At 36.5% G+C, this 19,215-nt stretch overlaps 2 protein-coding genes across 2 annotated transcripts; one reads left to right on the forward strand and one right to left on the reverse strand.

The window, feature by feature from the left end:
* The first annotated feature begins 967 nt into the window (after positions 1–967).
* On the forward strand, positions 968–2,209 carry LOC145982735 (uncharacterized). The gene is given in 1 exon segment (XM_083116098.1): positions 968–2,209. A coding segment is annotated over 1 exon segment (1,242 nt).
* A 3,360-nt stretch (positions 2,210–5,569) lies between these two features.
* Positions 5,570–18,831, reverse strand: LOC145982732 (uncharacterized). Its single transcript, XM_083116094.1, has 2 exons — positions 18,577–18,831; positions 5,570–7,711 (listed from the first exon to the last, which is right to left on the reverse strand). The coding sequence occupies exon 2, from the start codon at positions 7,671–7,673 to the stop codon at positions 6,054–6,056; it is 1,620 nt and encodes a 539-aa protein (XP_082972220.1). The 5' UTR covers positions 7,674–7,711; positions 18,577–18,831; the 3' UTR covers positions 5,570–6,053.
* Between the last annotated feature and the right edge of the window lie 384 nt (positions 18,832–19,215).

The following is a 19,215-nucleotide window of genomic DNA, read 5'->3' on the forward strand; positions in this document are numbered from 1 at the left end:
TACAAATTACAGTACATGGTAATATAGGACATGTCAATACTTACATTACAATACAGGTACATTAATAGATTTTACAAATACAAAATATATAGCCAAAAATTGTAAAAAATTGGGTCTTACTCTGCTATTATATCAAAATCACAAAAAAATATAACATGAGAAGATATACTAATTACCCACTTTCATTTGACATTTAGGGGAGACCGGGGCTAGTTGACACACGGGTAAGTTGACACGCTGCCGATAAAATCCATATTCTGCAGTTGGTAGTCCTGATGGCTTTGTCGTGGAAGCGCGCGACAGAAACGCAGTTGCTGGTGTAGTTTGGAGCGGATCGCAACCATTCAGAGCTTGTGAGAAGAAAAAGACTGTTTTTCGAGTGGGTAAGTAAATTTTGACATCATCAGATTTTATGTTTTTCTGTATAGTTTATTTGAAGTTATGAAGATGCCGGGTATTGGTTTTCAAGCAACCATATTTCGTTGATAAAAAGTATGAATAGAGAATCTTTCTTAGTAATGGTTGTTGTGAAGGAAAGTTCTTTGTTCAAAATGGCGCAATGGGGTAAGTTGACACAAAGCGCTTGGGGCTGGTTGACACAGTGTGTCAACTTGCCCCATGTGCAAAATAATGATCCATACATATTCGTTGGTAATACTTTTCCGCAATAAATATATGTTTTATTGCTAGTGCTGGATGTATTGGCTACATGTAGATCACTTTTTGCCAAGTATTCCACAATTTGATATTGTGAAATATAATAAAAAGAAAACTAAATTTTACAATAATATTTTCCAGTTTAAATTTCGGTTTCAGAATAAATTCTGAATTTGTCATTGTCTGAATGATCATTTTTGAAATTAGGATTTTTAAATTTCTATCTTTGTAATTCCGTATTTTCATGACAATAAACTCTCATTTGATCAAGTACATGTGTTACATATCTGCTTCTCTTTCCTTCCAGAAAATGGTACGGAATTATCATAGGAAGACTGAACGAGCAAAAACTTCAGCAGATGTTATGCTGCGTGCAGCAAGAGCTGTTCAGATCGATGGCAGATCTATTCGGGGGGCAGCCAAAGACTTCGGGATACCATTTAAAACATTGGCTAGATACGTGAAGACGCTGAAGGACAAAAATGATGTAAGTACAGGTGCAAACGATAATATAACTTTAAGAGTGGGTTATGTGAAGTGTAGAATGGTGTTTTCAGAGCAACAGGAAGAAGAACTTATAAACTATTTAAAGAAAGCTTCGGACATTTATTTTGGGCTGACCCCTAAAGAAGTTCGGAAAGTTGCCTTTCAGTATGCTAAAGCATTGGATATTAGAGTGCCTTTAAATTGGAGTGAAACTGAACTAGCCGGAGCAGATTGGTTTTCGAATTTTTTGAAACGTCACAAAGAGCTTTCGATCAGGACACCAGAATCAACGAGTTTAGCAAGAGCATCTGGCTTTAACAGAGTAAATGTAGATGAATTTTTCAGAAATCTGAGGACAGTTTATGATCGTTTGAAGTTACGGCCAAGTGAAGTCTGGAATATGGATGAAACTGGTATTTCGACCGTTCAAAAACCTGACAAAGTAGTTGCTAGAAAAGGCTTGAAGCAAATAGGGAAGATTACATCTGCTGAGAGGGGACAGTTGGTTACCTTGGCAATGGCTGTTTCTGCTACCGGAAATAAAATACCACCCTATTTTGTTTTCCCGAGGGTTCATTTCAAGAATCATTTTGTAAGTAAGGGTCCAATTGGTAGTGTTGGAGGAGCCAACCCATCAGGATGGATGAACGAAGTTAACTTTGTGGATTTTATGAAACACTTTGTGAAAGAAGTAAAGTGTACCAAAGAAACTCCTATTCTGCTACTTCTTGATAATCATGATTCCCACCTTTCAATAGACGCCCTAAACTACTGCTAAGAAAATGGAGTAACATTATTATCATTTCCTCCACATTGTTCTCATAAACTTCAGCCCCTAGACAGATCCGTATTTGGCCCTTTGAAAAAGTTTATTAACTCAGCCACAGACGCTTGGATGTCAAACAACCCAGGACGTACAGTTACCATATACGATGTTCCTGCTCTAGTTCAAACAGCGTTACCTTTAGCAGCAACTCAAATCAATATCCAATCAGGATTTGTAGCAACGGGAATAATGCCATTTAATCCACACATCTTTCAAGATGAGGATTTCATGCCAGGATAAGTCACGGACAGACCTAATGTTCAATCTGAAAGTGTTAAAGAGACAAAAGTCGACAAACTTACCAGCACAGAAGGAGACTCTGTTCAGGATTCGGGAAATATGGACATACAGGCAACACCCGGAACATCACAAACTGTTAGCAGTGTTCAAAAACTCACTATTAGTCCTGCAAATCATTCAAAATCCCCTGAAGATGTACGACCATTACCAAAGGCAGGACCAAGAAAAGAATGCCACAACAGGAATGTAAGAAAACGTCGTTCTGCTATATTGACAGACACACCTGTGAAGGCAAAATTAGAAGAACAGAAGAAGAAAACATCAAAACCAAAGCGACTCTTCAGTGATAAGAGAAAGTCAGCAAAGAAGCATAAACAGTCAAATAGTTTAGATATATCTTCTGATGAAGATGATGTCTTCTGCTTGGTTTGCACAGATCTCTATTCTAATAGTAGGCCAAAAGAGTCATGGATTCAGTGTTCCCGTTGCAAGTATTGGGCTCATACAGCATGCACCCCAGGAGGAGATTTCTATGTATGCCACAACTGTGATTCCATGGATGATTTATCTGACTGAAACATAATGATAAAAGACTGATCACTGCTTAGGTAGAAGAGTGGAGTGTACATCATTTTAGTATAATCACTAAATTATGATTGGCCAATTTGTGTTAATCTCATTACTAAGAATTAATGTGTACTTCAATCTAGTATTAGCAATTCTATAGTTTGAAAAACAATTGTATATTGATTGTATCGTTTAAAACAGAACAATGTATGAGCTTCAAATACAAAAGAGGTAGAAAACAGTTTTTTTATGTTTCCTTTCAATGTGTCAACCTACCCCACATAGTGTGTCAACCAGCCCCGTGTATGGGGCACATTGACACACTTCACATGCCTCCATTTTTGTGCTCATAACTCCGAACGTATTGGACGAAAAATATCTCTGATTCTTCTCTTTAGTAGAGGACACTATGGCAGTTCTTGCAATAGTTTAATTTCTTACTCTGGATAAATACTTAGGTAGCTGTAGGCAAAAAACAAAAAAGTGTGTCAACTAGCCCCGGTCTCCCCTAATTTTACAAGAAAAATATGTGATTATACTACATTATGTACATTTGTCTTATGTAAAAGCCGCTTCCATGTATTCAGCTATAGAATAAAAAACATGCTTCAGAAGCATTGATTTTATCTTGTGCTTGAATATCATCAAGTTTGGTTCTTTCCTCACATCTTGTGGTAGTTTATTGTAGAGATCTATGGAAGAGTTTAAGGGACCTTTCTTACATAAGTTGAGGCGGCAGTGTTTTATGTGAAGTTTGTCTTTATTTCTTGTGTTTAGGCCATGTATTTCCTCATTTGTGGCAAAGTTGGAAATATTTTGCTTAACATAAATTAAGCATTCATAAATGTATATGCAGGGGAGAGTTAACACATTAAGTTTACGGAAAAGAGTTCTACATGAATAAGTTTTCTTTACTCCAGCTATGATTCTTATAGCTCTTTTTTGAAGCATAAAAAGGACACTGGAGTGGCCCTTGTTACCCCAAACCATAATACCGTATCTTAGTAAAGCATCAAAGTTTGCCATATAAAGGCACTTTACAGTTTGGGTGCTTGAGATGTCTACCATTTCTCGAAGGGCATAGCACACACTACTTAATTTTGATTGTAGCGTGTTTATGTGTTCTGTATAGCTAAGGTGTTCATCCAGAATGATAACCAGAAATTTTGAATTTTTGTTAGGCTCTAGTTGTGTATTCCCAGATATTAGATTGAGGCTTATTTGGTTTCTGGTTTGGATTGTAGAAAATGTAATGTAATTTGTTTTTTTGCTGTTGAAGAGTAGATTATTATTTAAAAACCAGTCATCTAATTTGTTTAATACGTTATTAGCCTTAGATTGTAGAGCATCTTTGGAAGTGTCTGTTACTATAATATTTGTATCATCAGCATATAATATTGCATTTGCCTCAGGTATAGCATTTGGTAAATCATTTATGTACATAAGAAACAAAAGAGGGCCAAGAATACTTCCCTGAGGCACCCCACATGTTACACTTTTCATGGTGGAGTGTTGATGTGTTACGTATCCTTTTGCTGTGGTGTGAGCGATTTCTACAATTTGCTTTCTATTGGTAAGATAAGATTGAAACCACTTTTGTGGTAGTCCACGAATACCAAGTTTTTGAAGTTTCCACAGCAATATCTCGTGATTTACAGAATCGAAAGCTTTTGATAGGTCACAAAAGACTCCTACCGTGTGATTACAATTATTCAGAGATTGTGTGACACATTCTACTAAGTCTGCTAACGCTGTTTTTGTGCTTCGTTCGGACCTAAAACCATGCTGCGACAAACTTACTTAATTGTGCTCTTTATCTGAGAAAAGTTTTTCAGTTTTACTGATGAGTTGTCAAAGCATGCTTCACTCTGCCCCTCCCCTCGACGCTGGAGTATGATGCACGGACTCACGGGTCTACGTTGCCTTTGGTTCTACTGTACTTTTCCCATCAGGGTTCTGGTGCCTGGACCCGCAGCCAGTATCATCCTCTGTGGGGTTATGTGTTGTTCTTACGTGTGCTGAGTGTCTCCTTAGCTTCAGCTTTAAGCAATGGTATGTAGATTCTAAGAAAGTTTTATCGGTCTTAGTCTTGGTAGGGAGCTCACTTCCGATGAACGTTGTGAAATCAGAACAGTATATTTTATAAGGACCCCGTAAACCCGCGATGCAAGGGCTTCTCAAAAGGTTGCTTTCTGTTCTCAGTCATTACGTTCTTCTAACTTTGTTCTAGCCATTGGTAATTTTCTATACTTAAATTATATGATTAAAAAAAAAGCCTTGAACAATTAAGAACTTCGATATATTAAGGAGCCCCTCTTCTAGATCGTGATGCGACTTCAATGAAGCTGGTATTGCCCCAATGTACCATCACAGTTTAGTAAGAATAAATGGAACTGAATACGTCAACAGAGCATCGATTGGCTGGTTAATATATTTATCACCGCTTGTTTGTGCAATTATATTACCTAGTGGAGAGGACGATGGGAGCAGCATCTATAATTTAATCTAAAATGTAATATAAATTACATGAATATATAAAAATAAAATATATAATTAATATAATTTATATATATATATATATATGAAAAGAGATTTAGAAAAAAATGTTGGTGGATTTAAGAACTCCCCCCCCCCACTCTGAAAATAAGTTCTGACGTCCCTGCTTTAGCAACATGTTGCGAGTACACAAACCAGAAGTTTTTCTGCTAAAACTATAGCGTTTGCACGAAGCATTTCCTTCCGATGGATAGCGCCTACAGGTAAAACATGAAGTATTAAAAAAACAGAAAAAAATGAAAATCCGCAATCACTATTTTATTTCAGAAATTAACGAATAAAGCAGAAATATCATATCTTCCCTCCCTTAAGAAATATTAATGAACAATAAACATACCAATATTACCTGCAACAATTTCCATACAATTCTACATTTTTAGAAAAAAAATTAAGAGAATACAAATTTAATTTCTATTTTGAGAGGGTGTAACATAATTGTGAGGAAGAAACTAAGTATGCAAATCATATTACTTCAAAATCTTAAATTTATGCTGAGTAAACTAAGTGTGTATGTGAAAAACTCAACACAATACACATTCAAAATATTTAATCACATAACAAATTAGTTTCTTCAAATTCTTAACAAGAGGATTATTAGCTTCAACACAAACAACCTATAATGTGAATGAGATTTGTGTTACATATAATTTTGGACAATTCACCAAAACATAAAATTAGAAGATGCATATTATTTAAAAAATAGAACTTTCTTCCTCTCCTTTTAATAAACTGGATACTGAAATGGAAGTGTTCCAACTGACCTGACACTACGAAATATGTTACGGAAAAAGGCAACATCTGGTTCTCTGGTTAGAAAGTATTCCTGTGACACCCAGAACTTTATCAGTTTTGATTTTCTTATCTCGCATAATCTCTGCAAGAAATTTGTAGGTTTATCAGAAATTTGGTGCACTCTGAATATTTCCAAATTTGGAGTAAACTTAAATATATTAATAACAGCTTCAGCTGATACACTGCCACACAATTTAATACTGGTAAGATGCTGCAACACCAAAGGGCTTGAGTTTGGCAAATCCTCCCTGCCCCATGTGAAGGATGATGACCGAAACTTGAGTTCATGCAGATGTGGGAATTGAGAAAAGACAGAACAGAGTCTAAGTGTTGCATTATATTTTCCATCGCGCAATGTAAGGAATTTTAAACTCGTTTTTGCTTCTGCTGATATATCATCAACAAGATCTTGTTTCTTTGAAATTAGAATTCCAGAAATACTCAGTGATTCTAGTTGTTTCAAGTAGTTGAACGTTTTCATATATACAGTCGTATTTTCCTTGATTTTCAAATAATTCAGTTTGGGGCAAATGTTGCACATCAGTTCAAATGCACTGAGTCCGTAGGAAGAGAAATAGATGTATGTTAGATTGAGAGAAGGAACATGTGTTACATTTCTCAACTGTTCACATTTCTCCAATTCACAGTGCAGTTTGAAGAAGAAATCTTTCATATTCATACATCCAAAACCTTCCAAGTTTGGAACTAATTCCAATATCACGAACAATCCTTTAACTGTGATTATCCTGAGCATACCGTTATCCAGTATGAAATCCTTCAGCGTGTTACAAAGAGGACTTTTGCTTCTCACATATTCTTTCACTGATTCCCCTTCTGGTACAAATTCCTCCAGTGGAAGAAACATGTTTGGAAGTCCCAACGAAATACTTTCCCATGAAGAATTTGCTGGTTGATTCTCTGACTTAACTCTTGTTATGTTCTGTGTCAACAGATGTACACCTTTGAATGTCACTTGCCTGGATCCAGAGATATCAAGTGTCTGCAACACAGTACAGTTCTCTCCCACTAGTTTCATCACCATGTCATCACACAATTTATGAAGAGTCAAACAGGTTAAATGTTTTGCAGACTGAAATATGCTTGTGAAGTGACTATAATTTGTTATGCTACATCTGTATGTTGACAACCAATAAGGTTTTTTTAATTCCAACAATCGTAGCTCCTTGCTGTTTTGTGCTAATAGTTTTATCACTGAACTTAAATGTTTTCTCTTGAAGCTCCTAGGTACATACATACAAAATGTACAGGTGCATGGAGTAAGCAGCAGTTCGTGTATATAGAGAAGATATGGACAAGCTGCACGACGTCCTTTTGGATGCATTTGTTTCAATTTCTGCAGTAGCACATTTCTGACAGTGGCGGGTAGTTGACAAATATATTCTCTCCATGTTTCCTTCAGGCTATAGAAACTACTTCCCAGGTCATAGAATAAAATAATCATGCTGGATAATTTCTTATAACCTAGTTCCTGTAGAGAAAGCGGTTGTCTCTCAGAACCAATTCTTCCATGGTGTGGTCTGCGATTCATTTTGCCTGCACAATGGTTACCAGAGCATTGACAAAAATCTGTAAGAAAAAAGGAAATACATTAAAATTTATTCATAAATTTCTTGTTTAATTGCACTAAATTACACAAGGATTCATTTTTCCCCCAAAAAAAGATTCAATTCAGTGATTGTTCACATAGTTGCAAAAGGTTCTTTTGACAAAGTTGCATTTGTTTCTATTTTTAATATTTAACTCTCTAAGTGGGTAATTTGAAAATGCCAAGTCTTTTCCGCAGTGGGCAATTTTCAAAATGACACCTTCTCATCACTATCCAAAGGTGCATCCTCTATACTCAAGAAGAGTGATGACTCCTTTGATGCCTTGAGGCATTGTAGAAAAATGCAAGATGTCAGGGGTCCCAAGTTAGAATCTCAGGCTGGGCATGAGTGTTCCTTTCTCTTCAACAATTTCATCATATCACTCACCCTCACCATTGCAATGAGCCACAACTAACAGAAAAGCAATATAAAATAAGCTAATCCAATCAGTAGTAATGTTTCTCCTGTACTGGCACACACCAAGGCTCCAAGTGTAAGATAAATATAGCTAGCAGTGCCAACATGGTAAAGGTCTTCATCTTGAGGTGATTATGGAAAGTTAAATATTCTGGATATCGTGGAGTGCCATCTCATTGTGAAAGCGCAAACTAACACAACAGTTGAGGAAGCAGCTTGCAGTATGTAGGTTATATGAGCCAGATAATTTTGAGGGTGGATACTCTATGGAACCCACTGTAGATATCAGATAGCACATATATCTTGAGTTAAGCAAAACCATCTCTAATCATAACATGAAGTCACATAGAGTGAATGCTTGTGATTTAATTCTTCACATATTCTATGTGGTGACTATTCATGACCAACATAACTAGCATTAAGTGTTCTCTGGTTACCAGCCAGGTTAAATCTATGTTGGCTTCGAACGTTTCGAGCCCATGTGTCGCCCCAGTCGAATCTGGTCATGCTTCCATTTGAAAATAAAGAATTCAACATCTGCGAGTGTATAAATTATCTGTGACTTGCACAAGATTAGAATGTTCGAGAATTAATTTGCATTTCTTAAAGACAACAAAATTAATAAATATGTAAACGTTTTTGGCATTGAAAAAATATATTACAAAGGTATGTTGTTTAGAACTTTGATTATTTTATGTAAATATTGTAAAAATCTAAATTGCATGATGTAATTATGTAAATCCATAGATGCGTATAAATATCGACCAAGTTTCCTTGGCATTTTGTAAACAACCATTTAGTATAAATAGGAACCAGATTTTTGTATATTTTGGCTATCTTACCCGATTGCTGGTATCACAAGTTTACCTCGTAGGGAGAACTGCTCAGTTCTTTGTGGATGCTAACATTTGCTTGGGTTAGTTTCTCATAAACCTGCTGACTCGGCTCTGGGTTCTTGCAATCCCAAAAAGCAACCGTGAATAATCTTGGAAGGGTTACCCATTTCAGATTTGTACTCAGATCTGCATCCAAAATTGTATACTGTGCTTAAACGAAAATAAAAACAGACTTAATTGGAAGAAAGTTCCATACCCTTTCATTTCTAATTTTAGAAAGGTATAAAATCCGACGCCAGCGACCAAGTCGGGGGCCTGAAATTTAGTTACCCTAATAGCTAACTGAGAAGTCGGATCCAAGGTAACTTAGTAACCAGTCCTAGGCCCTAGAGCAGGCATGTCAAACACGTGGCCCGCGGGCCGCATGCGGCCCTCGATATATTTTTGTGCGGCCCCTTTGCTATTACCTATTTTTAAATAGTAGAGCCTTCAGATGTAGTTGCTAAAATATATGTGTTTTTATATAAGAGGATGTGAAATTTCACACGTTTTCCTCTTGGACAGGATATACCCGTCGGTAGGTGAAAAAAGGTGGTCGTGTTGCTTTATTGGGGTGGTTGACGAATGTAGTGATTGCCAGTTGTTCAGAGTCCAAGGCTAAGTCGTCTGCCTGCGCAGTTTTCTCTCCGTAATCTAGAATGAGGTGACGGTTGAAGGAAAAGGGGAACAAGCTGCCTTCGCCCGAAAAATTACTAAAGTAGCTCAAGAAAGCGAAGCTGCGGTACGCGCAAGCTACGCATTGTCGGAGTTGATAGCTAAACAGTCAAAACCTTTTGCCGAAGGCGAGTTTATTAAACGGTGCTTGGCAAAAGCTGCTGAAATAGTTAATCCCGCAAGTGTAAAAGCTTTTCAAGGCATTTCACTATCCCGCAACATGGTTGCTGAAAGAGTAACCAAACTGGCCTGTGATTTGAGAGATCAAATTAAAACAAAAGTGTAAAATTTTATTGCCTATTCCATCGCTTGTGATGAGAGTACAGACATCGGTGGTGTAGCTCACTTAGCTGTGTTTCTTCGTGCTTGTGATGAGGAGCTATTGGACATTGCACCGTTGCATGACACTACTACCGGTGAGGATATATTTATTGCTGTTCGTGAACTTTTGCGGAAGTATGATTTACCTCTGTCAAAGTTATCCTGTGTAGCTACGGATGGTGCCCCTTCAATGACGGGGAAAAAACAATGGTTTTGTGACAAAACTGCAAAACCAATTTCGTGAAACCTGTGATAAACACATGTTCCATCATGTGTATTGCATCATTCACCAAGAGGTCTTGTGTTCAAAAGTAATCAACATGGAAAGTGTGATGAAGCCTGTGAAAAAAGCTATCAACTTCATAAGATCTCGTGGCTTAAACCAGCGACAATTTTCTGATTTCTTAACAGATTTAGAAAGCGAATATTCTGGAGTGCCCTGCTACACAGAAGTGCGCTTGGCTATGGTTCTTGAAAGATTCTGTAACTTGAAAGATGAAATATGCCAATTTTTGGAAAGGAAAGAACAAGACACCAGCATTTTTTCGCAACCAACGTGGTTACAAGATCTTTCCTTTCTTGTTGATATAACGAAACACTTGTGAGATTTAAATTTGAAACTGCAAGGAAAAGATCAATTAATCACCAACATGAATGATCAAGTCAAAACATTCGAGCGTTAAGTGATTGCTTTGGGAAAAACAGTTAAGAAACAGACTTGACGCACTTTCCAACTTGTTCTAAATACAGATCAAGTTCAAAGGACCCTGTTTTGTACAAAAAGTACGCCGAAAAAATTCAGGTTTTGAATACTGAATTCGGGAAAAGGTTCCACGATGTTCGTTCTTTCGAAGACAAGATCTCCCTCTTTTCAGCCCTGTTTACGACTGACGTAGAAAAAGATGCAGCACATTTGCAGATGGGAGTAATTGAAATTCAGTGCGACTCAACTTTGAAACAAAAGTACTTTTGTTTCAAAGTTGAGTACTTGCCTGCACGTTTTCCAGAAACCCGCAAATTTGCGTGTGAAATAATTTCAATGTTCGGTAGCACTTACCAGTGTGAAAAACTTTTCTCACTTGTGAAAGGAACAAGTCACCAACGAGATCCATATTTTCAGACGTTCATATTAGCTGTGTTCTGAAAGTAGCTGCTTTGAATAAGATGTCTCCTGATATTGATTGCTGGCAGAAAAAAGATGCTAGCTGTCAAGCAAGAAGCAATGATCAAGTTTCAATGAATGTTCAATATATTTTATTAAGTGTTATGTTAGTCATTCTTTAAAATAAAGTATTAAAGATAATTTAATTTTTTTCCTTGCGGCCCGCCCTATCTAACATTACTGACTATTTGGCCCAGTTCATATTTTGAGTTTGACATGCCTGCCCTAGAGGATCAGTGTAGGTGCGTGCCAGTGATTTGTGGCGACTGTGACAGGACCCGAAGCTACCCACCTGTGGATTCTTTGAGTTCCCGTAGAGGCAGACGATCTGTGGATTTCTGTTCCAGAGAAGAAGAAGCCATGATGTCAGGACCACAGAAACCAGTGACCCGTAAGACTAGGGAGAAGCTGACCTGCTGTACCCAAGAGGAGAAGAAGGATGAAGATCTGGTGCTGTGTACAGTCTGCCACAAATATGTACATGAAAGGCTGAGATTATGAGGTGTAACTGGTGCATTGGAGAACTAAGTGCTGACGTCATCACAGAGGGAAATCTGAAGCAGATGATGCTGGATCTTATGGCAAAGTTGAGCATGCAGACTTCAGAAGGGAAAAGCAGAGATTGAAGGAGAAGGAAGAATATGAAGAACGGAGGCAGAAAGATTGATTTGATTGGTTTGATTTGGTGTTTTAAGTCCACTTTATGCACAGTAAGGCTAATCGGGACTGGACCTACAGTTTAAAGTGGGATCTGAACCACTATGTGCCTCCACCAGGTATCGAACCCGGGACCCCTTGATTACAAGGCAACGACGCTAAGGAGAGGCAGAAAGAGAAAGATGAATTCCGATCTTTTCTGTCAGAAGAAAGATTAAAAGAAAAAGAAGAATACGACAAGTAGAAGCAAAAGGAGAAAGATGAATTCCAGTCCTTTCTGTCAGAAGAAAGATTAAAATAAAAGGAAGAATAAGACAAGCAGAAGCAGAATGAGAAAGAAAAATATGAAAAGCGGAGAAAGATGAAATCAATCAGATGTTTACAGAGTTTAAATATCTGCAAATAGAAAACGAAAAACAAAGGCAGTTAGAGAAGGAAGAAAACGAAAAACAAAGGCAGTTATAGAAGGAAGAAAACATAAAACAGAGGCAGTTAGAGAAAGGAGAGACCAAGGGTTTACTTCTAGAGTTTAGAGAGAGCATAAAAGGAGAATATGATAAGCAGAAAGAAGAAACGCTTCACCTACTCTCAGAATTCCAGAAAAACTTAAGAGAAGAAAGCGAGCAACTAATGAATGAAGATGCAGAAAGAGAGGAATAAAAGGCAACAAGAAAGATAATTCATAATTGGGAAAATAGTGACGCGGTAGTATATAAATAAGGAAACGCAATCAAGGAAATAGCAGACAACACAGACTGAGATGCACAGTTAACAACAGCGCACCTAGCGGCAGCCAGAGAACTACAAACAAAAGATGCACGCCAAGCAACAGTACAGCAAATTCCAACGAGGATGGTGGCAGTGGCCACTGAAATTAATCAAAAAAGAAAAAAAACAGCTTCACGGATAAAAGTGAGTACTAGTTTCTCCGTAAGAAAGAGAAGAAGACAAAGAACTTTTCACTTCTATGATAGGGACCAATAAACAAGAATTAAATGACTTAGTTGAAAAAGTCCGAGAAGAAGGAGAAAGAAGATAAAAGAATTAGGTGAGACGAAAGATAAGAAGCTGGAAAAGATTGAGGATGCGATTCAGGAAATAAACAAGACCTTTTCCCAACAAACCAGTTGCCTTTGTAAGGACAAGAAGTCGGAAGAAAGCAATAGTGGAGAAGAAACCCAACTTAAGGAAGTTCTTTCTCACACATCTGGTGCAGAAACCCCATATGATTCAGACTCCAATTCTGATTCTAATCAAACCAATAAAGGAAGGAAGGCCAATAAACGCAGAAGGATTAATACTGATTTCCAGCAGAAATTTGATTCAGTATCCAATAAAGATTCTGGAAAGTACTTCAGGATGTCAGACGTATTTTCCCTTACAAAATTCAATGGAGAGATCAACTCGGTATCCGCAGAAAGATATTTAGAAGAGGTTAATGCTTATATGAACCTCATGAAAATGACTACACTTTACAGACTAAAGATACTCCCGTCTTTATTGGTAGGAAAGGCAAATGTGTGTTTCCTAGCCAACCAGAAGAAATGGAAGACTTACGAGCATTTTTGTAGCTCCTTCACAAGGTAATATGCTTCGAGCGAAGCAAAAAAAAAGGGAATTGAATATGCTAAGGAAGTTATAACAAAGCAGGTGGACTTTCATTGGAAGAATATTGTTGGGACGTTTATGCCTCTTATTGCAATTTAACTAAACGAGTAAACCAATCAGAGGTGCTGAACCTAATAATGAGACAACTACCATCCAGAATTTGACAGTTGGTACTAACCCGAGACCCCGTGAACATAGATCAGTTGACCAACTTCCTAAGTCAATACGAGGTGTCTGAACAGCTAGATAGATGGAACAATGACTATCCCAAAGGAGAAGATAGAAGGAATCAACCACAACATCGAATCCGCAACGTAGGAATCGCAAACAGCACAGAAAACCCAAATAGAAGAGTGGACCAATCAGAGCCGGTTCCAGAGAGAAAGAAGTGGAATTATAAGTTTAACCACGATGGAAAGGGGAAACAGTTTTGGAATAGAAATCGAAACGTACCCTATCAGAAATATGGAAACCCCATCAAGATGAGGGAATGCAGAATCCAGACCGATAAAGTTCCTGAAACTTGTCCTTTGAATCCTGGGGCTGTTTCATGGGATTTTCCCTCAACAAGCAAAACATTTTTAAACATAAGCTCATTGTAGAGGAAGCTCTCACCTTTACAACGCCTCACAATTTAAATTGTTGTGAGAGCAAGCCACCAGATGTCACTGAAGGTAATTTAGATGAATTATATCTTGGCCTGAAACTTTTGCTGAATTCTAAAGGAGAAATAAAAGAGAAAACACGTTTATGGTTTGGATACTGACTGAAAGCTCCAATAATAAAACAGAAATTTTTGTGGAAGTGTTCTCGCCTTCAATTTTATTTTCTTCCTCCATTTTGGCTTTCTTCTCTTTTCGCTTTCTTATTCACGATTCTACCAGCCACAACGTTGGTTGCCACTTGTGCAACGTCTCTCTAGTGCACTTCTTAAAATAAACTTATACCACGGCTACAGACATCTTAATCTCAGGGATAGGTCCTTTATTCGAGAATTCCAAATAAGAAAGTGTTTTATAGCCAAGAGGATATAGTTAAATGTGGATCTATATTCTTGATATTTGGATTATGATAGTTGTCAACCAGTTTCAGTTTTGTGTAGTAGTTGGGGTGTGTTTGTTTGTCTTGTGTAGTAGTAGTTGTGCATTTGTGTTTTTCTTGTGTAGTGGTTGTTGTGTGTTTGTGTGTCTTGTGCAGTAGTTGTGCTGTGTAGTGTGTTTGGGTTTGTCTTGTGTAGTAGCTGTGGTGTCTAGTGTGTTTGTGTTTGTCTTGTGTAGTAGTTGTGTGCTTGTATGTGTGTTTGTCTTGTGTAGTAGTTGTGCTGTATAGTGTGTTTGTGTTTATCTTGTGTAGTAGTTATGCTGTCTAATGTGTTTCTGTTTGTCTTGTGTAGTATCTGTGGTGGGTCTGTATGTGTCTTGTGTTGTAGTTGTGCTGTCTAGTATGTTTGTGTAGTAGTTGTGCTGTCTAATTTGTTTGTGTTTGTCTTGTGTAGTAGTTGTGGTGTGTAGTTTGTTTGTGTTTATATTGTGTAGTAGTTGTGGTGTGTTTGTGTTTATATTGTGTTATAGTTGTGATGTGTTTGTATGTGTCTTGTGTAGTAGTTGTGCTGTCTAATATGTTTGTGTTCATCTTGAGTAGTAATTGTGTTGTCTAATGTGTTTGTGTTTGTCTTGTGTAGCAGTTACTCCATTCATATTGCGGGTTAGGTGCTGTAAAAAGACATGTCAAGAAACAGCACTATAAGGCCATGGATGTTCCCAAGGTAAAATATTCCGGAGGTAAAATAGTCCCCCATTCAGATCTCCGGGTGGGGACTACTTTGGGAGGTCCCTGGACTAAGGATAAGATCTACATTAGGAATAAGGATATTAAATTAGGCACCTGGAATGTTCTGAGCCTTTACCGGCCTGGGGCATTTCAGTGTACAGTTAATGAGATAGCTAAGTATAAATTAGATGCAGTAGCTGTCCAGGAAGTTAGGTGGCCAGGAGAAGGGAATTGTAAAACTAAAAATTATACTTTTTTAAACCCACGATTGGTAAAGAAGGTCTTCATGAATTAAGTAATAATAATGGTATAAGATTGATTACTTTTGCAACCTCAAAGAATTTAATTGTGAAAAGTACCACTTTTAAACATAAATATATCCATAAATATACCTGGTCTTCTCCAGATGGTAAAACTCAATCAGATAGATCATATTCTAATTGATAAGAGAAGGCATACTAGTATAATTGACGTTCATACACATAGAGGTGCTGACTGTGCCAGTGACCATTATTTAGTAATTGCTAAATTAAGAGAAAGACTCACAGTGATAAATCATAAGCAACAAAATCTAAAAGTTATAAAATTTGATACAGGAAAGTTTACTGATGAAAGAATTAAGAAAGATTACCAAATTAAACTATCAAATAGATTTGATGTTTTGGAGGATTTAAATGATGATGAAAATATAAATGAGACAGACGTAAATAAGAATTGCTATAGAATCAGCAGCCAAAGAAAGTATAGGATACCATAAACCAAGAAAAAGTAAGCCATGGTTTGATAATGAATGTCATAATCTAATAGAAATAAGAGATCAGGCTAGACTTAGGTGGTTAAATAATTCGGATGATACAAATCTAAACAATTATAATAGAATAAAGCGAGAAGTTAACCACATGTTTAGAAGTAAAAAAAGAGATTACTTGAAAAGCAAAATTAACGAAATTGAAACAAACAGCAAAAATAAAAATATCAGAGATTTATACAAAGGTGTAAATGAATTTAGAAATGGGTGGCAACCTAAAGTAAACTTGATAAAAGATAAAGACGGTGATTTTCTAGCTGACCCAAGCAATATTCTAAATAGATGGAAGAACTACTTTAATGACCTTTTAAATGTCCATGTAGGAGATAAATCAGAAGTAAATGAAGTACACACAGCAGAACCTTTAGTTCCAGAACCTAACTTGACTAAAGTTAAAGATGCTATTAAAAGGCTAAAGAATAACAAAGCACCTGGCATTGATTTAATACCAGCTGAGTTAATTAAATATGGTGGAAATTCATTAATATGTCAAATTCATAAATTAATTTGTTTAATATGGAATAAAGAAGAAATCCCTCAACAGTGGAAAGAATCCATAATTGTTCCTGTGTTTAAAAAAAGTGATAAAATGAACTGCAATAATTACCGTGGAATTTCTCTACTCTCAACAACATACAAAATATTGTCTAACATTCTTTTAACAAGACTAACCCCATATGCTAATGAAATTATAGGTGATTATCAATGTGGATTTAAACGTAACAGATCAACTACAGATCAAATTTTTCACATCAGACAGACACTTGAAAAAAAGTGGGAATATAATCAAAATGTCCATCAGCTATTCATTGATTTCAAAAAAGCATATGATTCGGTCAAAAGAGATAAATTATATAATACATTAGTAGAGTTTGAAATACCTAAGAAGCTTGTTAGTATGATAAAAATATGCACCAGTGAAACAGAAAGTAAAATTCGTGTGGGTATTAATATGTCTGACAAATTTACAATTTATGATGGGTTAAAACAAGGAGATGCATTATCTCCATTGCTCTTTAATTTTGCCTTAGAATATGCTGTTAGGAAGGTAAAAGAAACTAACGAAGGACTAAAATTAAATGGTGTGACTCAGTTGTTAGCATATGCAGATGATGTAGACTTACTGGGGGATGATGTGAATACAATTAAGAATAATGCTAAAATATTTTTCAAAACTGCTAAAGAGATAGGTTTGGAAGTTAACAAAGAGAAAACTAAATATATGCTTACTGGCCGAAACTAAGTGTTAGGTAATAATCAAAATCTAATTATTGATAACAACTCGTTTGAACCAGTTTCCAAATTCAAATACTTAGGAGTAATATTAACAAATGAAAATTATATTAAAGAGGAAATAAAAAGTAGGCTTAATTCAGGAAATGCATGTTACTTCTCTCTTCATAAACTTTTGTCTTCTCGTTTAATATCTAAGAAACTAAAAGTTAAAATATACAAAACAGTAATTTTGCCTGTAGTATTGTATGGGTGTCAAACTTGGTCCTTACATTGAAAGAGGATCATAAATTGAGAGTATTTGAAAATAAAATCCTTAGGAAAATATTTGGACCTAAAAGGGATGAGGAGACAGGTGAGTGGAGAAGGCTACATAATTTAGAACTACATAATTTGTATTCATATCCAGATATTATTAGAATAATTAAATCAAGAAGACTTAGGTGGGCAGGCCATGTGGCATGAATGGGAGAGGAAAGAGGAGTTTACAGGATTCTTGTTGGGAAACCTGATGGTAAGAGACCTGTAGGAAGGCCAAGACGAAGATGGAAGGACAATGTTGAGATGGACCTAAAGGAAATCAGTATGGATGGAAAAGAGTATACAGATCTTGCTCAAGATAGGGACAGATGGAAGGCCTGTGTTTCTGCAGCCATGAACCTTCGGGTTTAAGAAGGTTAGAGAGTTAGTTAGTTAGTTGGGACTAACCGTAAGGTGTACACTAGACACTGGAAGTGAATGCACCATGATAGATAATGACATCTGGATGAAATTATGTAAGAGATTGCCTGGATTAAAGTTACAGAGATGTCCAGAAGTGAAGTTAAGGGATTTTGTTGGACATGAGAGATCACACATTGTTGGCTACAGGAAGATTCATTTTGAAATTGGAGGTCAAACGTTTGAGGATCAAGTATACATAGTGAAGAATCTTGAGGCTGAACTTTTGTTTGCATATCCTTTCTTCAAAAGTTACAAGGCTCACTTGGATGCAGATGCCAATAAAATATATTTGACTACTGAAGGTCACGTCGTGGAGGAGAAATTGATTTCCAGAAGCCAGTAAGAGGAGGATGAAGCTCTGTGGGATAAGACTTCGATTATAAACTTAATTATGGCCAAGGAAACTCCAGATCCAGGTGCGTGGACCGCAGATGAAGCAGATTTTAAGAAGAAAGCATTCGCACCAGAGTAGCTGCAGTTATTGAACAAGAAGGAAGAACCCAGTTATAGAAGGAAGTACAACGCCTGGTTGGCCAAAATTAACAAAGAACGCTATCTGAAGAGATTTTTCTTAGCATCACTAAACTTGTACTTGCCTCATCCTATCCTGTTTCCATGTCCACAAGAATGCAGAGAAGCAGAAATCTTTTAACCCGGTACATCAGAGTAACTCAATATTTCCTTTGATGGATGGTTATGGCCCAGATGATCCAGTTAGAGATGTGCAGTATGGAAGGTGTGACCCATCTTCAGTGAACTCAACACACATGCAGCTTGTGGAGGAAGAAGCGAGAGCAAGAATGACAATGATTTTGTAAATACTAAAAATTGACATTTTATTGTTAACAGTTATTAACCGATGAATTTGTCATAATTCAAGAATTTAATAGTTTGAAAGTTTATCTAGATGTTGACTTGTGCAAAGAGAATTGATGTGGCAATTTTAGCCCATAATCAAGTTTTATGAAAAACACAGAACTATGATATTTTATAGATAACTGTTATTATCTACATAATTATTCAGGAATTTGTTAATGAAAAGTTGATGTATTAATTTGTAGCTTATGATGTTTTCATTTTCAAGAACAAAACTATTTATTATTCTTTTGTCGTGGCGATGTTAAGATCATGACCATATTTTGAATTTATCTTTTGTGAAGAAAAAAAAATTGAAAAATTGGAAAAATCCTTTAAAAATGTTGCTAATAACTTGTTACTGTAAGAACATTTTTTCT

The sequence above is a fragment of the Lepisma saccharinum genome, unplaced genomic scaffold, assembly GCF_977018435.1.
Source record: "Lepisma saccharinum unplaced genomic scaffold, izLepSacc3.1 HAP1_SCAFFOLD_379, whole genome shotgun sequence".
Taxonomy (NCBI): Eukaryota; Metazoa; Arthropoda; class Insecta; order Zygentoma; family Lepismatidae; genus Lepisma; species Lepisma saccharinum.